General features: G+C 39.2%; 1 protein-coding gene across 1 annotated transcript; it reads right to left on the bottom strand.

Annotated features, from left to right (window-relative positions):
- MOGAT1 (monoacylglycerol O-acyltransferase 1) lies at positions 1 to 27,989 on the bottom strand. Its single transcript, XM_011000774.3, has 6 exons — positions 27,721 to 27,989; positions 15,540 to 15,718; positions 14,972 to 15,176; positions 10,360 to 10,534; positions 9,583 to 9,782; positions 1 to 519 (listed from the first exon to the last, which is right to left on the bottom strand). The coding sequence occupies exons 1-6, from the start codon at positions 27,812 to 27,814 to the stop codon at positions 365 to 367; spliced, it is 1,008 nt and encodes a 335-aa protein (XP_010999076.1). The 5' UTR covers positions 27,815 to 27,989; the 3' UTR covers positions 1 to 364.
- Positions 27,990 to 28,000: the final 11 nt, after the last annotated feature.

The raw sequence follows: 28,000 nt of genomic DNA, 5'->3' as shown, positions 1-28,000 counted from the left end.
CTCAGTGAAAACACCACATTAAATTATTGTCATGTTCAGTAAAAGGGTCTAATCATTTTTTGAAGCTGTCATTTTTTTAAGCACATGAATAATTCTAAACCTTTCCTTAACTTATAAAACAATGTTTACCTTCCTAAATGAGGAAGATTAGTAAAAGGCTTATAATCATCTCCAAGCTTACCCTAGAGTCACCCACTGGATTTTCAGTGACCACAGAGAAACATCGACATTTGTCAACATAAATAATACTTTTCAGTTGTAAATTTGATTCCATAGTCAAATTTTTAAAAAGTAACTTGTTGAAAATACCCAGTCTTTCAGTGGGATGTCCCCTCATCCTCCTGTATACCTTTAAGGAGGACAGTTACCTAAAAACGAGAGTTTCATGTTCTGGAATACCATACTTCCCTTTGTGTTCTTCAAATAATTTCCTCAGCTCCTCCATGTAGGTCTTATGCAACTCCTCAATCTGCTCTGGGCTTGGGTGTGGGGTCTGACGAACAGGGATTGGGCGGCCAACTGCCAAAAACAGAGAACACATCATATATAAGAAACCAAAACCACTCCACCGCAGACTACTGCCTCAGATGGACAGCCCTTAGAAAGGTCTGCCAATCCGAATCCAACAGGCCCGCCGGCTCCAAACCCTGTCTCATTTTACTGGCTGCCTATAGTGGTCCCACCATCCCTTTTGCTAACAAATGAAGAGCGTCCCTTCTCAGCAGATGCTGGATTGTCAGGACCCTGGTGATTCTGACTTGTGGAGTCAAATGAACTACTGTGCTAACTGCAGCTGTGAGGTGGGAGGATATCGCTGTGTGTGCACGTCACCAGCAGATTCCCTCGGGTACAGCTGACAGCCGGCCCACAGTGCCCTATTATGCCTGCCTGGGAAATCTTGAATCATGAGACATCAACCCTCTATTTGGACTCTTTTTAATATCACCCTAAAAAATGAAAAGAAATACATATCCTCACTGCTAAGTATCTAGACCAAAAACACACATAATCACAAGGATTCTTTTGCTTGTAACAGTAGAAAACAAAACTGAACCGAAGTCTCAATAGAAAAATTATTTAATAAGCCACAGACCATTCATTCAATAGAATCTTACGCAGCAATTTTAAAAAAAAAAAAACTGAAATAGTATTTTTGTAACTATGTATGGTGACAGATGTTAAATAGGCTTATTGTGGTGATCATTTTGCAATATACACGAATATCAAATCATTATTTTGTGCACTTGAAACTAACATGTTATATGCAATTATATCCCAATTAAAAGAATGAAACATATCTGTATGTACATACACACCCAGAGATGTCTAAAATGTATTAGGTTTGGGAGTTTGAGATTTGCAAATCTTAACCATTATATATAAAAATAGATAAAAGATAAATTTCTTCTGTATAGCACAGGAAACTATATTCAGTATCTTATAATAACCTTTAATGAAAAAGAATATGAAAACGAATATATGTCTGTATATGCATGACTGGGACATTGTGCTGTACACCAGAAGTTGACACATTGTAACTGACTGTACTTCAACTGAAAAAAAATTAGAAAATAATAAAATGTATTAGGCAGGGAAAATTATAAAATAATATGTATGATCCTATTTACTTAAAAATTTTTCTATTTCTGGGTACATTATAAGCTTTAGCATATTTAAGAAAGTCAGCCAAGAGAGACTTTTCATGATTACTTGGAGAGAGGGAGGCAGAGTTGAGGGAAATTGCATTTATTTTATTGGCATTGTATGAATTTTCTACAATGAGAATGCATTTGTGTCACCTGTGTTATTAAAAATGAACTAATTCATTTTTAAAAACCTGGCAACTTTCACGTGTGTTTTAAGGCATCTATGTAGCAAATAACTTTTACCTCACTTGTCTCAGATTTTTAGATTAGATTCACGTGGCTCTGGCCTGCTCTCCTGGGTCCTCACTGCTACTCATTGCGCCCTCTGCTGGTCTGATGCTACTACTGATGGCAAGAGCTGAAAACGTACAGACGTTCAACCACTCTTTGGACAGCAGACTGCTTTTTACCTTTGATTAGCTTGACCGTGAGGTCAAGTGGGGCTGTACGTAATGGAATGGTACTCTCAAGGTTTCCTTTGCCTACCCCGAGTCTCCCCATGCTACTTCCAAGGCTCAACTGATGTTAGTAACAAAAGGTGGTTAGTCACGAGGACACCAGAGAAAGAAGGAAGTGATAAATGACAACAGTATGGGAGGTAAGGGAACACAGAAAAGGGAGTGATATACACACACAAACACACACATATATATTACAATGTATTGTATATTAAGAACATATCTATCTATACTTATACACAACATTATACATAATCCATGTATCTATGTATAGATACATATATCTCCTTACTGAAAAATTCTCAAATTGCTAAGTTTTTAACCACAATAGCCTCAAGAAACTCATGTACAACCAGAAATTGACACACTGTGACTGTACCTCAATTAAGAAAAAAAGAAGCTCATGTAGTTTTCCTTTGACAGCTTGGATGTCAAACTTATGTACAGCATCCATGAGTCCTTTGTAGTTCACCATAACCATCTCGCTGTCAGCTGTGGTTGAAATACGGACTAGGAGGGGCTAATAGGGTGGAGTGGAATTGGGGGCTGGTGTCACGCAAGAAGCACTAGGCTGGAGCAGACGCAGTGCGAGTTCACCACGAGGTACACTGAGCTAATAAGTAACGGCCCGTCTGGCCTTAACTTCCACAGGTACAGGATAAAAGAGTAGGTGATCTTAAAGCTTCCTTCCAGCTCTGAACTTTATTGTTGTTTGAGGGGAAAAAAACTGAGAAAGTTACATGCAAACTGAAAAAATCTACCTGTAAATCTACTAGCAAAATCCATGGTTTTATAGAAAGAGCTTCTGTTTTCTTAGTGAGATGATCCCAAGGAGAGAGATCACGTGCAGCTATCCTGGGTGGGAGGGGAGCTTATAAAAAGACACAGTGGTCTGAGAAGATGAAGGATGTTGTTCCCAGCTCACTTCAGTTAGGACTTGTGAATTCTGAATCATTGAAACTTGTTTCCTGTGAGCTACCCTGCAATTAATTTCAATCCTGTCCTTTTCCTAGTAATGGCTTTATCATATGCCAGATAGTTCAGATAGTTCTTCCACAGAGTCCAGACACACCCATATACTGAATTCATCATCATAAGACTTCCCGGTAAACCGTGAGACAGTCATATTTGTCTTTCTTTTATTTATGTGGAGAGAAACTGAGATGCTGGATGTTCCTAAACTATAGACACACACACACACACACACACACACACACACAAAATAAATTAAATATTTAAACTCAGAACTCCTGCCCCTTGTTACTAACCTAACCCAAAATTGGATTAGAGAGGAAGAAACCTTTCTCAATTACTTTTAAGGGATAAAGACAGAGATAACAAAACAAAAACTTGCAAATCTGAGAAGGGTCCCCAGAGCCTTAGACGACCAGAATTCCCTCTCCCCACAAAAAAGGAGATTTTTTCCCACTAAGCAGAGGAAAGCTGTTTTCAACATAAGACTACGTTAGTTGCAAACTGCTGCACGGATCCCTTTTTACAACACAAAGGGAAAAACAGCTGCGCCAGGCTGCTGTTGGACACAGAACTCCTTGCCCTGGAAAAGTCAGCTAACTTCTACCTGTGGCGGATTCAGGAATCTTAGCTCTTGTTTATATCTCAGTGCTTTTTACAGCAGTTGTGCTCCTTTGTTCCCTTTTCCAATTCCACCCAACATTTCGAGATCAGTTATGCCTTTATGGCCTCCCACAGCAGCCTGGCTCTAATTTCCATGCTGCTCTGTTGTCTTTACCTAAGATGAGGAACATTTACAGCTGGAAAAGAGCTCAGAGATGGGCACTATTTCCTTCTCATTGAGGCAAGGAGTAGATCTTTCACCATAAGAAGACTTTGTTCTATTTTTTCTTTTTTTGTAATTATGAAAATTCTGCAGAGTTTTTCTCTATAATGGTCTCATGCAGGAATTAGTCTTTCTGTAGCTGCAACAGAGCTGTACGCCAGAGAAACTAGGCAGATTGCTGTGTGGAGTGGGGTTGGGAAGAGTCAAAACCTGGGTTCAAGCACAACCTCTGGCTTATGGTGGAGTCTCAGAAGATGCCCAGTGTAAGCAGGTGTGTGGGTATGTATACGTATGCGTGCGCACACACACACAGACACACCGTCTTATGAACATTTAATAAGTACTTAATATGTTGTACTGGGCACCATATTAACCCCCTTAGCATTATCATCTCCTTTAATCCCTCCTTTACAATTCAAATTTAAGTTGGGTTCCCCTTCCTTTCTGTTTCAGAAAATCCCTTAGCCTGCTTTTTGCCCAGCAGGATGAAATGACTTGAATTGAAACAAAATGGGCTGCTTATGTCCTCCAGTGCCTCCAAACCAGTTTTATTACACATTACTTTCCCTATCTTTTCTCATTTAAAAAACCCAAACCTATAGAAAAAACAATGCAATAAGCACTTGCACGCCCTTCCTGTCTAGATTCGCCAGTTTTAAACGTTTTGCACATACATGCAACATGTATGTGGATATCCACATGTAGTATTATTTTTACAGAACCGTTTGAGAGTAAGTTATAGACATCATTGATTCGATCATGTTATATCCCTAAATATTTTGGAATGTGTATCTAAGAACAAGAACACTGCCCTGTATAACCCCACCACCATCATAGCCAAGGAATTTAAACTCTGCACAACTGTACATTGTACTTGATCCACATTCAAACTCGATTCGTAGTCTGCGTCACGTCCTTTATGGTTGTTCCCCTCCAGTCCATCACAGACGCTGGGAGCTCTCTCTGAGCACTGTCTCTCTCTCCTTTTGGTCTTTAACGACATTGATATTTTTGAAGTCTAAGCCAGTTGTTTTGTAAGCTGAACCACAACCTGAATTTGTCAGATTATTTCCTCATGATTTGATTCAGAGAAACATTTTGGCAGGAATACTTCCACAGGAGAATCAAAGCACAGTTTGGCAGCTCCCAGCATGCTGGTCAGGAAGCCGCCTTCTGCTCTGAATACCAGCCCACACTCACCAACCCCCCGGGGTGAACAGACAGCTTTCCCAAGTGTCATGCCATCTAATGCCCAGAATAACCCTAAGAGAAGACAGGACAATTAGGATAGTCTCCTTTTGAAGCTGTAAAATCTGAGGCTCAGACAAGGTAAATGAGACATTCTAAGTCACTCCAAGTCTGACCTCAAACCCACACCGTGTCCTTCTGTACCTTTGGCTGATGCGTAATAAACGCCTTCTTAATGTCAGTATCGATGTCTGTGTGTGGCTGGTACCTAAGCGTTCATTGCAGCCATCACACTGGGTGTACAGATGGAAAGAACCAATTTATTAATGGCGTTGTTTGCATTTTTTCAATGTTGCCATAAGAATGAAAATGAAATAAACCACATCCATAATCAGAAGACAGGCTCAGGAGAAAGTCAGCGGAAGTCTTGAGGCTGGAAAACACGCGATTGGAGCCCTTTCTGTGCCACAGGCAAACACAGCTGATAAGTCTGTCTGGGTGCCCATAATTCAAATAATCAAGCCCTGGGAGGAGAGAAAGCTCTTCCGTATGGTAAGTGCCAAGGAATTAAGATAGAAGGAATACTAGAGTTAGAAAATCACCAGTTTGCAACCATGTCCATGATAATTGATGCAAGGGAGAATTATCAATGGATAGTAAAACCATCAAGTAAAGTTTGATGAAGAAAAGGAAAATTACAAAAGTCTCCAAGTTACACTACCCCCAAGTTACTTGTTAATGTAAAGGGGAAAAAAGCTTTATATTTATAAATATTAAAAAAAATACAAATAAAGATTTATAAGGATAAATCTATAAATTTACCTTTAAAGTAGAGGACAAACACTTTACCCAAGTGATCAAAGTTAGTATCACCAACAAGACAAACTGACATCAAGTGCCTCCCGATGTTATTTACTGAGGACGCAATACCATTTCTGTGGGACTTTTGCCAAATGCATAACTGCAATATAACCATGAGGAAACACACCAACCCAGCTTGAGAAACATTCTGCAAAACAGCTGACCTATACTCTTCAAAAGTGCTTATGCCATAAAGACAATGAAAAGTTGAAAAACAATCTCAGCTTAAAGTAGGCTAAGGAAATGTGAAAATTAAATGCAAGTATGATCCTGCTTAGGGAAAAAACACCCACCCCCTCCCCCCGCAAAGAAAACCCCAGAGCTAAAAAGGAAGTTATTGCAGCAGTTGGTGAAATTGGACTATGGAGTGTACACTAGTCAGCAGCACTTTATCGATGTTAAATTTCCTGCATTATACTGACATTATGGAAGAGAATAATCTTGTTCTTAAGAGATATACGTAGAAGTAATTAGGAACAGAGGGGAGTGTATAGCTCAGTGGTACAGTGTGTGCTTAGCAGGAACGAGGTCCTGGGTTCAATCTCCAGCACCTCCGTTAAAATAAACAAACCAACCAACCTAATTACCACCCACCCCTCAAAAAGTAATTAGAAGCAAATGATCATGATGTCTGCACTTAAACAGTTCCGTGATACCAATAATAGAAAGCATATTTGTGGTACCGTTAGAGAGAAATAAAAACTGTAGCAAAAATGTTTACCACGGGTGAGTCCAGGAAAAACGCACACAAGCGCTCATTTTACTCCTCATGAAACTTTTCTGAACACTTGAAATTTTTCAACATAACATTTCAAAACTTAAAATCAACACACACTATGACACATGAAATTTCCTCTTTTAACTAGCGAGTCCTTTGTGTCTTGCTTTCTTGTCCAGACAGCATTCTGTCCTAGCACCCGTACTGGCCCTATGACTTGAACTTAATGGTAATTGATCTTAAAATGTTTAATGTGTACTCTGATTTCCGGAGACTTAAGAATTGCAGTCAGACAAGCCTAGCTCAAGACTAGTTCACTTATTCACAAATCTGTCTTGGGCTCCTACCCTGTGGGCGCTGGGAATACAGTGGAGAATAAATAGGGCAAATTCCCTGCCCACCTGGAGCTCTGTGACGAAGGAAGAAAAAAGGCAACAAGTTCCTCTAAGGAACCGTGATGCTTTACACGCTGTTCTTAAAGTCTGAATTCATTTCCATTTTCTCTCTCTGTTGTCATGATGGATGTGACACTGAAATCAGTTTCTCTCCATTCTGACATGATAAAATACAATGTGTATGAACACTTTATTGCACTTTGATAAACTAATAACACTGATAAAATATGTAAATTACATACTATTAGTGACACATGTAAGAAAATATATGGTAGGTTCCTTATAAATCACGTCCATCGAGAAGGGCCCTCAGCAAAAAGGAAAGAGAGTTTTATGGAGGGCTCAGAGAAACCTGATGGTTTAGTAAAGGTGGGTGCAAGAAATATGAAGAGAGGGCAAGTCTGACCTGACGATGGCTCTTTGGAGTTAGCCAGAGCACCTTTTAAAGGGATTTTGATTAATAGGACATTAACAGGCAAAACCATTATGATGTTAGTGAATCTTACAGAATCTTGCTAACACTGAAAGGAATGTTCTGGTTGAAGTTGCTAATAAAGTGGGGTCTGAGAGCATATGGGGAAACTATAGGATGGAAGATCAGAGCATCTCTGGATACCTGAGATTGAGAGGATTATAGATGAAGTACTGACTCGGGATGAACTCAACTAATATTTAGTGAGTTCTTGTGATGCAAGGTAAACAAACTCTTAATTAAGTAGAAGGGGAGCAGGAGGACCGCAAAACGACTTGCTGCTCTGGATGCTGCCTGAGGTCTGCTAGGGGCGTGTGTCAGGGAGTCAGCAAAGAAACAACTCAGGGTTTGAAGGGCACTGTTTTAAAATAGAAATGAGCAGAGTAACTTAGAACATGGTTTCAAAATCATACTGTTGCATTTGATTGATACAGAACTTCTGCTTTGGTTTATGGAATTGTAAATAACTTACTCCCAACTTGCGTTACTTCAAGTAAATAAAAGTCATTAAATATACATCGCCTAAAGGTCTGGTTCACACAAATCAGATAGCTCTCAATTATCTGACTCCCACCCAACCACCATAAGATCTCGCAGCTGAGTCTTTATGAAATACCTATATTCTTAGCTTAGTTTTTAAAAGGCTACAAATAATGGCAGGATATCGAGGATGCTGGAGACTAGAAATGATGGTTTTGATGTAATCATCTGGCAGGTAAGGGGAAGGATGCACTGAAGCAATGTTTCTTGTGTTCTGAATCTTTACTAGAAGCACATTTGTCAAAGCTGTAGTTTTCTAGTCTTTACAAAAAATTCCAATTTGGTTATTTCCATTTTACACTTGACTGATTAATTATTTGTCAGTAGAGGTGGGACCAGGTTGGATCACATGACAAACCACTTGACTTAAAAAAAAATTTTTTTTAACCCAACTGGGTGATATCTGTACACATTTAATGCAACAAACTACACTTGCTTTCAACATTTACAACTTATTTCAGGTGTATATATAAGTTACATTGAATTAAACGTTTCGTTTGTATAATCATATCTCAGAATTTTCCTCATATCCCCCCAAATGCTAACTACAGTCGTTTGCACATAAGGGATCAAAAACGACTAATAAATATTATGCCAAAGAAACGTAACTGCTTCTCCTGAAAACCACAATTGCAAATAGATCTCAGTATTCCTATTACACTGATATGTCAACGGTTTGTTCACAGTCCCTTGGAGTCAAATACAGCATTTAAAAATAATGTCATGTGACTGCTTATGACATGCAAAGCTCTTGTAAACTGACAGTAGTAAAATCCCATTCTAATAAAATAGACCTAAAAAAATTTGAATTTCATTTAATGGGCTATTCAAGGTGAAATTATTACTGCCAGTTTCACATGAAGTATACAGTTTTGGTTAATTTTGCTACTAGCAACTGGCTTATCACTTTCTCCTTTTCTGCTCTCCAATGTCCTTTTCAACCTCAGAAGCTAATTACTTTCCTCCTCTGTCTTCTATTAATATGGTCATCACCCTCCTTCCGCATCTTAATGCCTCCCAACCATGCAATTTTTAAAGATGAAATCAGTCTGTGTAGAATACATATAAATATAACTAGTTGGAAAAAAATGTTTTTGCTGTAGAAACTGATGTCTGTATGAATTGAACATGATGAAGACATCCATTATACAGAAATGCCCGCATATTAATAGACTCCGATGTAACATGTTCTAAGAATTGCTATGTTATAATTTGTTGGTACAGAGAAATAGATTCATCATAGAGAATTAGAAACTCTATTTCTAAAATTGGATTCTATTTCTAGTTCAAAGGTGATATTCTTGAAAGCAATCAATTCCCACTCAAATGGAAAATAGAGTCATTTCACAGATAAAAGCCATACTGTAAATGGAGCTCAAATAGCACCTACAGGATTATTGTTTTAGGAAGTTCTTACTCAAAGCTACTTTAGTATCAATAAACATTGCTCAAGTAAGGGAATCCTTTTGCTCAGTCTAACAAGCCTCTGGTCTTTGATGTACATACCAACAGTGTGGATGGGCTTCCTATAGGGCATTAGGCCAAAACTGTACTGAAAAATTCCTCTAGCGTGGAACAGTGGCAAAGCAAATCCCATGATCTTCTGTAGTTTCTCCTGCACAGTTCGAAGCCAGGAGCCTTCAGGGTTGCTAACTTGTTTAAATAGTTCATTTTCACCAAAAGAAAACACTGGCACCAGATAAGCACTGCAAATAACAGGGGAGAAGAATAAGAATATTCAATGAAAAGAATTTATATAGTTCATTCAGTCCAACTGACTGTTGCAATAGATTCTTAACAATTCTTTTAATGTTTCCAAGCTGCCCTACCTCGCTTAGCCCATGTTCCATACACTGAAACTGACTTATACCTGAAGTCCTTGGGCCGGGGAGAGGGACTTCAGCGATCTTAGTGATCTGTAGAATTTCAGTCTATAGAAAACCCAGGTTCCAGGGAGCTTCTTTTTTATCTGTGGTTTTGGCCACGGTTCATTGGTTCATTTACACAGTGTACATAAAATTTTGTAATTTTTTTGTTCTGCTCTTAAAGACAAGTTGAATTGCTGGATGCCATGACATTGACATGGCATGTCAATGACACAAGCCTTCCTTAGTGGGAGGGTTGTATTCCACTCCCCATGAACATCCACATCTGCTTTCACTGGAAGGCCTATTAGGAGCCCTGTCTTTAAGGTCCAAAAAAAAATTTACTTTACTTCTTTGTGTTCACTGAATAATGTGTTAACTTCCCTGACCCAGTTGCCTGAAATGAAAAGCCACTTACCCATGGGTCAAAGCAATTTTCACAAATCCCTTCCGCTGGCGGATGAACAGAGTGAATTTTCCAGGATGGGCCTCCAGTGATTCTTCTGCTCCCCCAAGGACAATGACTGAGATGTTTCCACCTCCCTCTTTGCTTAGCACGTGGGACACACTTTTCTTGGAAACTGAGACTGACCCTTAGTGAATAAAACAAAAGGCATTAACTGGTTATCCTTTGACATTTTTATCATAAAAGTCTATGGCACCATCAAATATTTAACAAAATTTCCTACACAGCTTACATTTGGAGCATTTTGCAGGTTCATAATTTTTCATAGCTAAATCTTTGGTAATAGAGCCCATTAATAAGATCTAACATTTTGGCAGGTGATGGGCTAGGTCTTTAAAATGTCCCTTCATGATTACTAGGTCTACCACTTGTTTGGGTAGGTTGTATACTGTTCAATTCTACAGACTCCATCCATATTGCATTCTAAGTGAAAGGTGCCCCCTGGAGTTGTGCAGTGCACAACCTGCATAGCTGTATGTGTTGATCTTGATCATTACCCTGGCAGATTCTTGCTCAGAACTCAAAAGTTGGATCTTCTGAACATAAAATGGCTTATTTTCAGATCTTCTATATAAATTCTTATTTCCCAAACATGGATTTATAATGTAAATGGTTTCAAAAATTCATTCATTTGACAAATAACTTTCATCAATTGCCAGGTCTCTGTATGGTTCCAAAATGTCTAGTTTGACTTCAGTAAATTGTTTGTTTAAGACGTAAGTTACGTAACTGTTCAGTCTTTGTATCAGGCTTTCCCATGTGAAAATAACATTAAAGACTCCTTTTTCAGATTTTAAATGTACTATGTAATCCTGGAGAAAAATACTATGAACTCTTGGTGGGAAAAAATTAAGATGAAAACACAAACCACTCATGACCCATATTTCAGGGATAACTGCTTTTTAATGTCTTATTGTTTCCTTCCATTCTTGATTTTATCCACTTTTTTCAGTTGTAAAAGAATGTGTTAGCTCATAGCACTTCACCTCTCGAAGGAAATTACTTGCTCATTTTCCTGTGGGCTATACTGGTGGAATATAAAATTGTGCCAGGATGCTGAATGACCAACCACCCTCGGAAGAGAAGAGAGAGAAGAGAGTGGACAACCAGAGCCCAGCTGGGTCTGCACTTCCACTGCGTTCAAGGCATGGCCAGTCTGCTCTGCATGCCCTGAGTGAGAGCCGGAGGCATCACATGCACTGGAAAGAGGGCCTCTTGGATTTCCAGACACCAGGCAGTCCTAGGTTGCATCTGGCCACTTCTCAGTTTCCTCCTCAGAATTCTTTTCTTCAGGCCATCCTTAAATCCTACATTTCTTAGGGCTGTTAGGGACCAAACGTTTATGTTCCTCCAAAATTCATATATTGAAATCCTAACCCCCAATAGGATGGTATTAGGAGGTGGGGACTTTGGAAGGTAATTAGGTCATGAGAGTGAAGCCCCCATGAATGGGATTAATGTTCTTATAAGAAGAGGAAGAGAGCCAGCGTGGTCTCTCCCCAGCATGGGAAGATACAATGAGAAGACATCCATCTGAAAACCAGGAAGTGGGTCATCACCAAGTCACCAGATCTGCCACTGCCTTGATCCTGGAGTTCTCAGACTTCAGACTGTGAGAAATAAATTCCTATTATTCTAGTCACCCAGTCCACGGTATTCTCTTACAGCAGCTGAACTAAGGTCGGCTCCTTCATTGTCTCCACCATCTTCTAACCTCATCTATACACATGGATTCAACCACCACGTGTAAGTGCTGAGTTATCCCAAATCCATCCCTTGGGAGTTCTTCCTCATGAGGCTCCAGGCTCATACCCCCAATGGCTCAAAGACATCTCTACCCTTGATAGTTCAGGGACCCCTCAAACTTCATGTTTCCCAACCCAATGCATTAAATTCTTTCTCAAAGTTGTTTCTCCTCCAACATTACCTCTCAGGGTCAATGGGATCATCCTCTATCCAGCCACCCAAGTCAGGAACATGGGAACGTAGGCTCCTTCCATATATGTTCCCCTCTTCTCAGCCACCATGTTGACTCATCACTCACTCACTCACTCACTCACTCATTCACTCATTCATTCATCCAAAAACACTTACTGAGGACCTCCTATAGGTAAGACACTGTGCTGCATGCTGACATGATGAGAAAATACCACTCCTGCCTTCTTGAGGCTGAATCAGTCACTGTCTTGTTGAATCTATCAACTATTTGTCACATCGATTCCTTGTTCTATATTTCCACTGCCACAGCCACTGTGCTAATTTAGCCCTTATCACATCTCCCTTGGTCACTGCAATGAGCTCCTTCCACCACCATTCTCCAGGCTCACTTCCTTCCAACGTATCTCCAAGCTGCTGCCTGAGTGATCAAACAGGCAAAATATATAGTCAGGTCCTTACTTTACCCAAAATCCCACATGGGTTCCTCATGGCTTAGATACAAGATAAAATCTAAAGTATATACTAGATAAGGCTTTTGTGATCAGATCTCTGCTACTTGTCCACCCTTAATGGGTAGACAGAAAGGAACAAGAGCCTTGAAACTGAGTGTGCTCTCCCCGACACCTGCTGAGTACAGACTCACCAAAATGGGCCAAGGGGAATGGGTTGGATGTAGGACTTATAGCCACAGAAATCTTTGGGGCAAAAGCAAAACAGACGCATGTCAGCAAAGAACTTCTGAAACCCTATGGGTTCCTTAGTACATGAGGTCTGGGGCACGTGGCTCTCTGTCTTTCATGCTCATGGAAGCAGCCCCTGCAGCACACGTAGAGTGGAGGGGCAGCCTTGGACAGGGGGCTGTCCTAGGAAGCTGGTTCTGGGAAGGACTGACAACTCTCTAAACTTACAGACAAGGACAGCCTAAACTTCTACAGGCTACAAGGCTGGATGATTTTATTTAGCTTTAGGGCATCTCAGGTTACAGCAAAGGAGAAGAGCTCATGAAGTCATAAGCCAGTGATAACAGACAGGTTTCATCTCTAATACCAACTCTAGTAAACGGCAGTGGCACCACATCGAGAAAGACCCTAAGGTTCGTTATCTGTATCTGACATGGCCATGGAGATGGGTGTGCCTCCATCTCTCCCGCCACAAATTTGCCACACCTGCTCCTAATTACACCACCCAAACTCACCTATGGTTATACTTTGACTCAGCAAACACACTGTAAATATATTTCTGTGACCTTTTTTTAAATCTAAAAAACAAATCCCTTTAATTTTCTTCCTTTTATAAAACTCTAACCCAATGTCTGCAAAGTAAGAAAGAAAAGGGATTTTTTTTTCCTACTTAATTCAAGAGATTGGGAGGAGGGTATAGCTCAAGTGGTAAACATATGCTTAGCATGCACGAGGTCCTGGTTCAATCCTCAGTATCTCCTCTAAAAATGAATGAATGAATGAATGAATTAAAAAATGAATTACCTCCCTCCCCGCCACCCCCAAAAATAAACAAAAAAAGAGATGGAGGTGAGGGAAGAGGGAGGAGGAAGTAGTGCGCCCTCTAGAGGCCAGATGCAGTGGCAGCCTAAACTGGACGCAGAGCCCAGGACTGTACCAGTGAAGGTCCATTAAGAGACCCTGAAAACCCAACCACGGATGCTGGCCCTTGGGTGCTTAGAGACTTCCTACCAAGTATATAATGACAACAGAGAATTGAGAAATTAATAGGAAGTAATAAAAACCTGGAAGACCATTAAAAATTCTGCCTCTGAATATGCTACTTACTGATCCTGAAATTACAATTTTTCAAAGAGACAATCTACTTTTCTTTATATCTAAGAAATGCAAAGACAATAAAAATTAACCTACACAATGATCATAAACATAAAGCACTTTGGAAGTTACTGTAGTTTCTGCTTAGTCAGTAAATTGGTCAAGTTGGAAAACCAAACAAGTTGGGACTCTCAAGGGGAAATAAGAACTATGAACACAAGCTTAGCCTTCTGTACACATTCCTAAAGTATCTTTATAGCATTTCCACTGAACTTTATTCTCTGAATTGGTAGAATTATGATTTCACTAGTCAAAAAGTCTTCCCCAAGTTCAGACTAGCAGAGTAGAATGGACTCTTATCTCTGAGCCAAGTGGAACTTCACCTGGGAGGGAAAAGACAGCAAATTCAGTATGTCTAGTTTATAAGTTGCCATTACTTCAAGACACACTGGAGAACATTTTCCATCTCTAATATTCAAAACAGCAAAGAGTCTTTCAATTTATCACTTATTGATCCAAGATTCTTTCTTCCACATCTGGAGACATAAGATGGATTCATTCATTTATACTTTGATTGAATTAACATATATTAGATATTCCTAAATTCCAACTACTGTGCTAGACCCTTGGGGTGATACAGAAAAAAAGACACAGTCTGTGTCTTCCTGGCACTTCCAGTCCGGTGGTATGGGAGGCAAGAAATATCCAAACAGCGTATGAAGTGTCAGATAGGGATAAAGACACAGGGTTTTACTCTAAGAAACCGTAAACCCGATTGGTTTGGGAGGGGACATTCTATGTGGTCCTGCCACCCCAGAACACTATAGAAAGAATGAGCTGCCTTCACTTACCACTGCTCATTAGATATTCTCGGAAGAGGGGACACCGGAACCAAAACGGGAGCACATGAAGATACGCGGTAAAGCCGGGAAACAGCTCCTTGAAGTCTGAATAATTTGTACAGAAGTTTCCGAAGGCTCCAGCAACAAGCACTCCATGGGGGTGAAACCCAAATATGTAGTTGCGACTTGGATCCAAATCCCACGTTTTGATGAGCTACGGTGTATTTACATTGAGGTTTAAAATAAAACAAAATAAAATGCCCCCTGATTAGTTTCCAATAAGAAACAAAAGAACTTGGGATTAGTTCTTATCCTCAAGAGGAAATGTAGAACATGAGTCATTTTAGTTCCCTGGGGTAGAGCTGTTTCCAAATTCGTGAACTATTTCCTAAGCCCAGATCCCCTTACACAGCCTTCTAAATTTTGTCAGTTTAGCTGAGACTCCATTTAGTAACTTGGGCTAAATTGCAAGTTTTCTCCCCCTGCAAAGGGAAAAGCTTGAAAAAGATGTGACAAAAACAAATTTGTGTTCTTCTCCCAGCTCAAAAAACATACTATATAAAACAATTCTACTCACATGGATTGGAAAATAGTCCTTAAAGTACCTCCAAACAGTCCAGCTTCTGACCCAGTCGGATCTCCTGCCTCCTTGCTCTGGAGTTCGCCAGTCAAAGTAAAGCCAGGTCAAATAAGGGACGTAGAGGAACCAGTAGTTGTGAATGATCAGGAGCACAATGACCCCAAAGCACACCTCCGCTGTAAGGAACGGGAAGACCTCAGGAACCAGAGTCAGTTGTGGGGAGGGTATTGCTTGGTGAGGGGAGTGTATAGCTCAGTGGTAGAGTACATGCTTAGCATGCACCAGGTCCTGGATTCAATCCCCAGTACCTCCATTAAAATAATTTTAATTAATTAATTTAAAAAACCGAATTATCTGCCCCCTGCCCAAAGAAAGTCAGTTAGCATCTGCCCACTGTACTGTACAGTCACTGGCCTGTGGTGGGGGGATCCAATACGTGCAAACTGGGTTCAACTGGGGTAATGTAACAAGACAGCAATGGTATAGCATTATTTAACATTTTTTGGATGTTTACTATATGCCAAGTATTGTATTGTAGACCCGGCCAAAATATTTTTGTACCTAATCCTCATATAGCCATAGCATCAGTGAAACGGCCCCAGCGCTCCCAATGCTCTTTCTACAGTAGGGAAAATGGTGGCTTAGAGAGGTTGCGTGAACTGCCCACGCCACACCAAATGTAAATGGTTGATCTGCCCAAGTTCAAGGTCCATTCTCAAAGCCTATGGCCCAACACCACCTCCCAAGCACGGGATACGGAGGGACCGTCGCTGAAGGGGGGATGCGGGGGAGTTCCTACCACACGTGTTCACCTTGACTGACTGAGCAGCCGTTACTCACGTGCCCATGAAGAGGGCGTGTTCCACTGATGAATTTCGTTTTCAGGGACCCTATTGCCAGAGATAGAAATAGCATAGGAGGGACTCAACATCTTAGCTTAGCTACCACTTCCTGCGACATTTCATACTGACGGGGCAGTCCTAATTGTTTATGTACCTAATGACTGGGCTTCAAATACATGAAGCAAGAACTGACGAAACTTGGCCTGGGTTGTAGTGAGAAGGATATCTGCCTTCAAGTAATATATTAAAGCTGAGCTAGACATTTTCTTTTTATGTCTGTGCTGTGTGTTATATTAAAATTTATTTATAAAAAGAGAAATACATCAATGATGGGGGGATGGGCACAAAGACATAAAATCTGGCATGCAGTAAGTGCTCAATAAATGCCAGTTATTTCTGTTACTTTAAGGAGTGTCATTGCCTCTTTCTTTTTTTATCATGTGCTACAGTCTCTAATTGGTACTGACTTCAGGCCCACAAACTCCTATCCACTCTTGTCAACTTTGTTAAAAAAGAGCTTTGTCCCCAAACAACCTATCGTGGTGTCTGAAAAAGAGCACCTTTATCTATTATTGTTTTATAGGTAGAGATGTAGACATAGGTTTTTTTTTTTTTTTGCAAAAACAGAATATGTGTTTATATTTCGAGAAATGTAAAAGTCAATAAATTTCCCAGTATAGACTTGACCCAAATACAGAATTGAAACCCATCAGAGGACTGACTTGCTCTCCCCAGGGTGTTTAAAGGTTAAAAAGTGTGTGAAAGGTTAAGGAAGCATGTGTTCCCCACTGTGGGGTGTTTTGTTGCATTCTGGAAGAGCCAACAAAGTTTCCACGAGTCCGGAAGCAAAGCCAAAGGAGTGTCCTCTGACTTCATTCCTATTAAGACCACCTATTTTGTTTTATCTGCTTCCCTCTACCCAGGCCTGAGCATTGACAATTTACCACCACTGATTAATTTTCTGTTTATTTTACTAAAATGGGCAAAAAACTTACAAGAGACATAAATAGGTCTCATTATTCTCTGTTCCAAGCTAGATCAGGTGAGCTGTGAGGGAGGAGGGGAGAGACAGAATAGTGATTGAGTGTGACTGGCTCCATAAGAAACCCCATTAATTCCTCACAACCCTCGAGATACACATTTCTGTCCCCATTTTGCAGTTATGGAAACTGGAGTTCAGGGAGTCTGAGTGCCCAAAGGACTTGAACCTGGATCTGCCTAATCCTTAAATCCAGGCACTTCTTTGCAAAACCAAATGATCCCCAGCTAATGATAATAACACCATAAACTTTCAAGTGTTTATTACAAGGACATAAGCCAGTTCGTGAGCGTAAAGAATCAGGCACATGGAAGGTTCTGTTTCCTTTACTAGAAAGGTGGCAAAACTAAGACCAAAAGCATATTGACTTAATTTCAATCACAGGGTGAGTTGAGAGTGGGTCCAGAAACAAAGTCCCCCCCAGCTACTAATTCAATGTTCCACTAATTCAACCACACGTCCTTTAATTGAATACACACTGCATAGCTCTTTAACATTCATCATGTGTTTTGCATGTACAGTGGTTAAGACATGGATCTGGAATTGGATTCCTTATGTTGGAAATTGCTACTGTCTAGTTGTCTGACCTGAGGCGAGGTCTTTTACCCCTTGAGCCTCAATTCCTTTACCTGTGAAATGGGCTAAGAGCAGCACCTCTCCCCAGAGACTGGGGAATAAACATAGAGATGGTACAGTGCCCTGCACAGAGCAAGTGCTTGACAAGTGGGAGCCATTTTTGTAAGAATTGTATTTACAAGGATACAATTAGAGAATGCAAAAAGTAGAAACAGACAAGATATCACACATTCCTTTCACCCAACAAAAACTACTGTTAAATTTTCCCTTGCCTTTTTTTTTCCCATCAAACAGGTTATGTTTCTTTAACATGGTTGATCATATATATTGCTTATTCTGTATTTTATCAGTTATGATTATCTCACATTAGCTCCTTGGTATTATAAACATAACATTATAACCTCTTCACAAATGGTATTTTTAATGACTGAGAAACATTTCGTTGGTTGTCAGTGCTAATTCAAATTCTTTTGTGTTTTTTTAATTAACAACCCAATCCAAAAATGGGCAGAAGACCTAAACAAGCAATTCTCCAATGAAGACATACAAATGGCCAACAGGCACATGAAAAAATGCTCAATATTGCTAAGTATCAGAGAAATGCAAATCAAAACTACAATGAGGTATCACCTCACACCACCAGTCAGAATGGTCATCATTAAAAAGTTCACAAACAGTAAATGCTGGAGTGTGGAGAATAGGAAACCCTCCTACACTGTTGGTGGGAATGTAGTTTGGTGCAGCCATTATGGAAAAAAGTATGGAGATTCCTTTAAAAACTAAAAATAGACTTTCCATATGATTCAGCAATCCCACTCCTGGGCATATATCTGGAGGGAACCCTAATTCGAAAAGATAGATGCACCCCAGTGTTCACAGAAGCACTATTTACAATAGCCAAGACAAGGAAACAAATGCCTACTGACAGTTGACTGGATAAAGAACTTCTGGTATGTACACACAATGGAATACTACTCAGCCATAAAAAAGAATAAAATAATGCCATTTGCTTCAACATGGATGGACTTGGAGTTCATCATTCTAAATGAAAATAAGTGGAAGGAGAAAGAAAAAAAATATTTTGTTTTTGAATTTTTCTTTTGAATGTTCTAACAACTTTTCTGTACAAATGCAATCTTGCATAAAGTTTCTCCACATGTTGATTAACTGCATAGGACAGTAAATTAAACACTGGCTCACTAAGCAGAAACATCTTTGCTACTTGATACCCTCTGATACCTTACTATACAAAGGAGCTGTTCTATTTTAAACTCTCACTCCACACATTGCACACATTCTTTTATATTTCACATCATAAATTGAACCAGAAGAGTTTTTCAATCCCTTGATCCTAAATTGGATCAAAGCAGAAAATATTATAAAAACTAAGTGACTAGATCACCTCTAAAAATTTTTTAAAGAAATAATTTAAAATATTTAACTTATATGTGTATCCCTTCCACTTGTGTCCAAGAAGTTTTCACTTTTTCCCACTAAGAAAATTGTTTCTATGCTTATTTTAACCATTTAACATAGTATGGAGGAAGAAGATGGAATTCAGAGGCAAGTAAAATCCTTTAGCACACAACATTCTCGTCCTCTTCATTCCTGAGGCATTGTATTTCAAAACATCAATCAGTGCTATCTGCTGAGTATAAGAATGTAAGTATAACCTTCTTCTGATTTTTAAAATTCTTATTTTAAGAAAACTTGCCTCCCAGAGTTTCTTAGGATGAAGATGGTGCTAAAAGACAACCCATTCCTCAAATGTGGGTCTGCTTCACACTGCCTTTAAAAAGTATTCCTGTACAGAGATCCTTATTTTTCTTGTTTAAAAGCAAATTCATTATTGGACCTATTCCTTTTTTTTTTTAATTGAAGTACCATCAGTTACAGTGTGTCCATTTCTGGTGTACTGCACAATGTCCCAGTCATGCATATACATACATATAGTCATTTTCATATTCATTTTCATTAAAGGTTATTACAAGATATTGAACATAGTTCCCTGTGCTATACAGAAGAAATGTGTTTTTTTTTAATGTATTTTTATATATAGTGGCTAACATTTGTAAATCTCAAACTCCCAAATTTATCCCCTCCCACCTCCTTAACCCCAGTAACCAAAAGATTGTTTACTATGTCTGCGAGTCTGTTTCTGTTTTGTAGATGAGTTTATAGTGTTGGATCTATTTTTTTGCCTAATGAAGTCAAATAAATTATAGCTAGCATCCAGTTGAAACAAGTCCGGTGTTTTAATATTTCAGAAAGCTTTTCGTAGAAGCTGAAAGACAAAAGAAGTACAAGTACTTTGTGCCACAAACTGAAAACCCTGGATATAATCCACAATAAAAGAGGCTCAATAGGGTTTATGCAAGTCCAAGAATCTCGTATGAATCACTGGAGTGAATGTTGAAATGCACTCCCTCAAAATTTCCCAGACTAAAGGATACTAAAAAGATGTAACTAAATACAGTGTATGGACTTCTTTGCTATAAAGGACATCAGTGGGGCAATTGCTGAAATACGAATAGGGCTTCTGGATTAGATCATAGTACAGCTTCACTGTTATTTGTCTGATTTGGATAATTGTACTGTGGTTATATAGGAGAATGTCCTTGGTTTTAGGAAATATATACTGAACTATTTAAGGATAAAGGGAGACAATGTTTGCAACTTACTCTTACAGAGTTGAAATAATAATAACAATAATTAATATTAATAATAATAACAATAATATGTGTGGAGAGAGAGAAAGATAAAGGAAACACAGTAAAATGTTAACACTTGGGGAATTTGATGCAGGAATATGGGATTTGTGTTTGTGTGTGTGATTTTTTTATAATTATTATTTCTGAAGTTATTTCCAAATAAAAATTTTTTAAGAATTTAAGGGCCCTCCCTGACACCTATAGAGTCAAAGTTTCTGGGGAATATGCATTTTAGTACCCCCAGGTGATTCTTAAATATGCTCTAAAGTTTGAAAACCTCTGCTACAAGTAAAATCATCAGTGGAAGAATCAGCACTTTTCTCCAAATTAAGCTATAGACTAATCTCAATCAAAAAGTAAACCCAGTGAAAATCCCAGCAGGCATTTTTGTAGAAATTGAGAAACCGATTCTAAATTGCATATGGAAATATAAAGAATCTATAATAGTCAAGACAACTCTGAAAAAAAGAACAAAGCTCGAGGGCTATCACTGTCTGATTTCATGAATTATTATAAAGACATAATAATGAAAGCAACATGGTACTGGCATGAAGTCAGACAAACAGGTCAATGGAACAGAATACAGAGTCCAGAAATAAACCCACACATATATGGACAACTGATTCTTGACTAAAGTACAAAGCCAATAAAATACAGAAAAGATAGCTTTTTTTTTTCCTTTTAAACAATACAGCTAGAAAAATTAGATTATACATATGCCAAAAAATGAACTTAGACTTTGCACCATATACAAAAATGAACCCAAAATGGATCATAGATCTATATGTAAAGCCTAGAACTCTAAAATTTGAAAAAAACATAGAAAATATTTATGACCTTGGATTAAGCAAAGATTTCTTAGTCATAACACCAAAAACACAATTAATAGAAAAAAGATAGACAAGTTGGACTTCATCATTAAAAATTCCTGTTCTTCAAAAGACACAAAAGACAACCCACAAACTGGAAGAAAAAAAAAATCTATATAAAGCATATGCCTGATAAAGAACTTGGATCCAGAAGAATACCAACTCTCAAAACTCAGTAACAGGAAAAGAAGCAACCCAATTAAAAATGGGCAAAAGATTTAAACAGGTACTTCAACAAAGAAAATATACAATTGGCAAACAAGCTCATGAAAAGATGCTCAACATCATCAGACGTTAGGGAAATGCAAACTAAACCCACAATGAGACACCACTACACACCTAAGATTAAAAGGACTGACAGTATCAAGTGATGGCCAGGATATGGAGCAACTGAAACTGTCAGACATTGCTGGTGGAATTGTAAAATGGTACAACCACTTGGGAAGACAGTTTGGCAATTTCTCAAAAAGTTAAACCTGCACCTACCATATCGTGATCAGCCATTCCATTCCTAGGCTTACCCAAGAATAAAGAAAGCGTATGCTCATAAGACTTGTAGGTGTTCACAGCAGTATTATTCATAATAGCTACACCCCAAATATTCATCAACAGATGAATGGACAAACAAATTGCAATATATTCATTTACTAGAATATCACTTTGAAACAAAAAAGCTATGAACAACTTAATATACACAAAAAGAAACTCAAAATAATTACATTCAGCTAAAGAAGCCAGACAAAAAGAAAGAGTACATATGCTGTGTCCTCATTTATATAAAACACTAGAAAATGCAAACTAATCTGTATGACAAAAAGCCCATCAGTGGATGCTTAGAGACAGGGGAAGGAGGAAGTATAAAAGGGGTATTTTTTTTTTCCAATTCACAGTGAACTTATTTTACATAAAAGAAAAAGCTTGCCATTAACGAAAACTTCAGTAGAAAACAGTTCTTCTGCTTTAATTTGGGGCTCAAAAGTAGAAGCTGCTTATTAGTGAAACCTCAGTAGAAAAAGAATTTTGTAAGAAAATATTCTTTAGGGATGATGGCTTTTTTCACTGTCTTAATTGTGGTGATGGTTTTTCCGGTATGCATATGTGACAACTTATCAAACTGTACACTTTACATACGTGCAGTTTACTGTATGACAGTATCTCAATAAGGCTGCTTAAATAAGTAAGTAAATAAACAGACCCATTCAGTAAAAGATCATGGTTCCACCATGTGGTCTTCGGTAAGAAACTTACCTCTTGAGCTTCAGTTTTCTTATCCAAAAATAAATAAATACATAAATCGAATAATACCTGCCACAAGATAGAAGACAATCAATAAACGTTGGCTCTCTCTTTTTCAGTTTTCTGCTTTTCAGTTAGCAGGTCAGTAGCACACAAGCTAATAAGTACTGTTTCCATTTCTTGAATATTAAGATTGGATGATAGGTGACCCAGTGATCCCAATTCCCAGTATTTACCTAAAGGAAATAAAATCACTATCTCGAAAACGTATCTGTATCCCCATGTTCATTGCAGCATTATTTACAATAGTCAAGACATGGAAACCACTAGTGTCCATCAACAGATGAATGGATAAAGAAAATGTGGTATATACTACACATATAATAGAATATAATTCAGCCATAGAAAAGGAAATCTTGCCATTTGAGACAAGGATGGACCTTGAGGGCATTATGCTAAGTGAAAAGAGTGAGACAGAGAAGAACAAAAACCACATGATCTCACAAATAAAATAAAAACAAAGGTCATAGATACAAAGAACAGACTGGTGGTTGCCAGAGGCAGGGGTGGAGGTGGGAGCAAAATGGGTCAAGTTGTTTAAAAGGTGAACACCTCCAGTTATAAGATAAATAAGTTCTGGGGATGTAATGCACAGCATGGTGACTATAGTAATAGTTAACAATATTGTATATTTGAAAGTTGCTAAAAGAGTAAATCTTAAAGATCTCATCACAAGAGGAATAAAAAATATAACTGTGTGGTGATGAATGTTAACTAAACTTATTCTGGAAATCATTTTCCAACAGACATAAGTCAAATCATGTTGTACACCTAAAACTAATACAATGTTAAAAGATCGGAAGACAGGTACTTAACATTTATCTCAAGGAAACAGTATTTGATTTCATGACTAAATGAGACATTTTGCTATTTGTTAAAATATCCCAAGTGCTAATAGCTTAAACTCATTTCCTGATGGTGGAAAGAAAAATACATTCCAAGATTTTGATACAGAGATCTTAAAACACATAGTTAATAAAACTTCTCTTGTCACCACTGAAAGGAGATTTTACATCAACTCTTTAAAATAATTTAAATGAAAGAAATAAGCATTTATCCTAACTTTCCTGTTAGGATTAAATTGTAGGGTAGTCAAATGGCCCTAGATGATGGAGAAAAATTATTCCTTGCATAAATTCTAGCTAATATGTGAAGAATGAATAATAGAATATGAAAACTACCAGTTTGTAGTTCCAAATAAAACAGCTAATTTAGGCAAGGATTATTAAGGGAGATTTAAAGCACTAGGTGAAAAGTCAACGGTCCATGAGGAACTTTTATTTGTGGCTAGTTACCACCTCACACGTTACTTCCTACCTGATCACTCTTAGACACTAATAATGGGATGACCAGACATCACATGCACCCTGACATAACACAACGCAAGCACAGAGCTGCACCTAGGAAGAGGACTTGCAAAAAGGTTTCACCTAAATCTATCCAAGCCTTTAGCTCCAACTTCCATTTTAAAAGAAATACAGGGAATTGAGAAAAAAATTAACTCTACAAAATAGCAATTAAAGAAATCCTGAAAGTGAGACAGCTTGCAGACAGAAAATCTGCTTTCTTCGATGCTTCACTGACAAGAAAACAAATGGGGAACACTGTTCTAAATGAAAAGATACAGGCCACTTCTCTCACTCGCTCCTCTTTGGAGATGGCCACAGGCACTCTATGGAGTGTGTACCTACTTTTACTTTAACCTGAGCACCCAAACCCCACACTTAAAAATCCTTCACTTAAAAAAAGAAACTTAAAAACTAAATACAACCGAACAGCTTTTTTTGGATCCTAGTTCAAATAAATCATCCATAAACATGTATTTTTGGCTCACTTTAGGAAAGCTGAATATTAACTTGGTTTAGATGATTTTTAAGGAGGGGGAAGATTATAGCTCAGTGGTAGAGTGCGTGCTTAGCATGCACAAGGTCCTGAGTTCAATTCCCAGCACCTCCATTAAAAATAAATAAATAAATAAACCTAATTTCCTCCCTCCAAAAAAGAAAGAAAATTTTAAAAAAATGTTTTTAAGTAGATGATTTTAAGCCATTACTGTAAACTGTGCTACATGTGACTATGTTATAATTATGTAAAAAGTACTTAATTTTAAAAAACACATCCTAAAGTATTTAGGATTAAAACATAATGTGATTCACTTTAAAATATTTTTGCAAAATAGATAAAACTAATATAGCAGCTTGTTAAAATAATTATAAATCCAAGTAATGAGTCTACGGGAGTGCATACCCTTCTGTCTACTTTTCTGTATACTTTAAATTTTTCCTAAGAAAATTTCCAAAATATATGACAATACAAAATAACATGCTCCTAGTAACACAAATGTCAAAGGCATGCAATAAGAACATTTAAATTAATTGACTGTCAAGCCACTGTAGTTTGATTCAAATTAGGAGTGGTGGGTCACATCTAAGTCACTAGTCCACTCACATGTGACACATGTGGCTCCAACACCCGCAGTGAACCAGGTGACCTTGAGCAATTTACTTCATCTCCAAGCTCTATCTTTGGTAAATGAGTACAGGAGTAGCCCCTACCTCATAGGGTCGCTGTGGAGATTTACGTTCTTGAGTTAATGCAAGTACGGACACGTGGGATGGACAACTTCCCTTCTGGGTGACAGAGTAAAGACACTCAACCTGTGCTTATCATGAGCCTCCCATGGGCCAGGTAGAAGAAATTTTCCTCTATGCTCTAGGTTCTTCTGATTGGTATAAGAATTAAATTGCCATGAGACAGATTCACAGGAGAAAAATCAAACAAAATTTTAACTATATGTATGCATGGGGGAGACCCAGCAAAACTAAGTAATTCACAAAAATGGCAGAAACACTCACCTTAAATACCAACCTCAGCTAAAGGCAAAAGAGGAGGTTGAGGGTGGGGAGAGTCAGTTATGGAAGGTTATGGGAGAAAGCACAGTAAACAAGGGGTAAGGTTTTGTGCAGATTTAAGTCTCTGCCTTCTCCATTGATAAGTTTCTAGAGATTTGGTCATCCTCCTCTTCCCAGTACAGCAAGAGAGACACCCTTACAGAGATTTCCCTTATAAATGTAAGTGTTTCTTACAAAAGGGTAAATCCTACTTGGTTTTCAGAGTTTTTCCCATGTCTGCTGCTGTTTAGAAAATAACCAGTTTAAAATAATTAATATACCAAAGAGACATGTTTTGAGATGGTAAATTCTGCTCCCCTACAGATGGCAATACAGATCTTTCTGGAATAACCACAGATATCCACAACTACAGGCAATGACAAGGGGCCATGAAAAAAAATGACAGTGGGCTATCAGAGATGTGCTGACTGATTAGCAAAAAAGTCAATCTCCAAGTTTAAGGCATTAAACAGGACAGCATAGTGGTTAAAGCAGGAACTCTGGATAGAATGTCTGGGTTTGCACCCAGCTTCTCCAGCTCCTACTAACTGTGACCTTGAATAATTCACTTCGCCTCTTAGCTCCCTCATCTGCACAGTGAGTGCAGGAATGAACAGTCCTTTACCTCGTAGAGTTGTTGGGAAGATTACATGGTTAATAGTGTTTGGTGCTTAGAATAGTACCTGGCACACACTAAACCCTTGATAAGTGTAGCTTATCTTGATGGTCCTTTAGCCTCAAGCAAAACAATGCATAATGCTAGCAACATGTCTGACAGTTTGGCTTAAGTGGACTTGAGTTCATGCTTTGAAAGTCCTTTTTCAGTAAATGCTAGCTGCACCGTAGTCACCTGGAGAATTTGTTTAAACAAACAAAAAAATCCTGATGTGCCGGCTTCATTCTGAAACAAATGAATCCGAAATTCTAGGGCTAGAGCCTGGACACCCAATTTTTCAGAAACTCCTCCAGTGATTTTAATGTGTGGCCAGGGTTGCGAACCACTGATCCAGGCATTCAAAATGTAAAATCTTTTCAAAAGTGTAAACCTCTACAGTGCAACGAATGTATCAGTACTGTTATTACTGTGGCCCCAACAGTGTACGACCCATGATCTTATAGCATATAGACGACTTTAGCCTTCCAAAGAGTTTAAGTTCCCAATAATTCCCGGCCTCTTATACCACATCCCTTCCTCCTGACCCGCCACCCCCGCCCCCTTTACTGCAAAAGCTGAACAAACATCCAGAGAAAACGCGCGCAGGTAAGCCGCCACACACCCACCCCCACCCCCGCCCTGCCAGTGGCTGGCTCCTGTGCATTTCTACAGGGGCTTAACTTGGGATCTGGCTAGAACGCCCTCCTGGGTCGAATTATTTACAGAGGCCACCCAACCCAATGTGTGGTACAGTCTTTGCAGCAAGGTACCCTTTTGCATCCCGAAAATTTTAAACATGGGTATTTGTCTTGAGGATGCGGAGAAGGAAGGAATCAGGTTTTAAATGCGTGGGCATTGTTCTTCCACTTATGAATCCACAATGCAAGAAACGAGTTTATCCACTCTTCAGAGGAGAGAGTGCAACTTGCGACAGCTCCATTGGGTCGTGGTTACCTTTGGCTGTGTGCATTTATCAAAACTCCTCGAGCTGTATACTTAGAATCTGTGGCTTTCGTTGTGGGTAAGGTACACCACAATTTTTAAAAACAGCACAGGGGAAAATAAAGTTGGCAAACAGCCGTTTGACACGAGGTGCACGTGAAAAGGTGAGTCAAAAGAGGGGAGTCCCAAGTTAGCCGCAAACGCCCTCTGTGAACTGCCTGCTCTGGTTTACAAGAGAAGTAGGGTTGGAATTTCTAAGTACGTCCCTTGGACGGTTGGGACTGTCCGGGAACGAGGAGACTGAGCACCACGCATGGCGGAGTTTCGCCTAGATCTTGGGCGGCCGAGAATCCTTACCGAGCAGCAGGAAGGTCAGGACCCACTGCAGCACCGCCGCGGTCTGCAGCCGCCGCGCCAGCGGAATGTTGAACGGCGCAAACTCGACCTTCATGGCCCAGCCGAGGCGAGGACTGCGCCGAGCGCGTCTGCCGGGAACCTCGCTGCTCCGCGGCGCCTGCGGGGTGTGCGGCCTCCTGGCTCTGCGCTGGGCACTTGGCTGCGGCCCAGAAGTGGGTGCGGACTGGACTAGGTCTTGAGGGGGAGGGCGCACCTGGGCTGAGGCTGGGGGCTGCCAATC

This window comes from Camelus dromedarius, chromosome 4 (genome assembly GCF_036321535.1).
Source record: "Camelus dromedarius isolate mCamDro1 chromosome 4, mCamDro1.pat, whole genome shotgun sequence".
NCBI lineage: Eukaryota > Metazoa > Chordata > Mammalia > Artiodactyla > Camelidae > Camelus > Camelus dromedarius.
Note: the sequence above shows the minus strand (reverse complement) of the source record. Positions and strands in the feature narration are given on the sequence as shown.

Bases quoted from the DNA above. Each gene is read 5' to 3' on its own strand.
- MOGAT1 (XM_011000774.3), bottom strand. From the start codon at position 27,814: ATGAAGGTCGAGTTTGCGCCGTTCAACATTCCGCTGGCGCGGCGGCTG. The intron at 10,535-14,971 runs GTAAGTGAAGGC...TTATTCACTAAG, and splicing joins AGAATATCTAATGAGCAGTG to GGTCAGTCTCAGTTTCCAAG. The intron at 520-9,582 runs GTATGTACATCA...TGTTTTTGGCAG, and splicing joins GAAGCCCATCCACACTGTTG to TTGGCCGCCCAATCCCTGTT.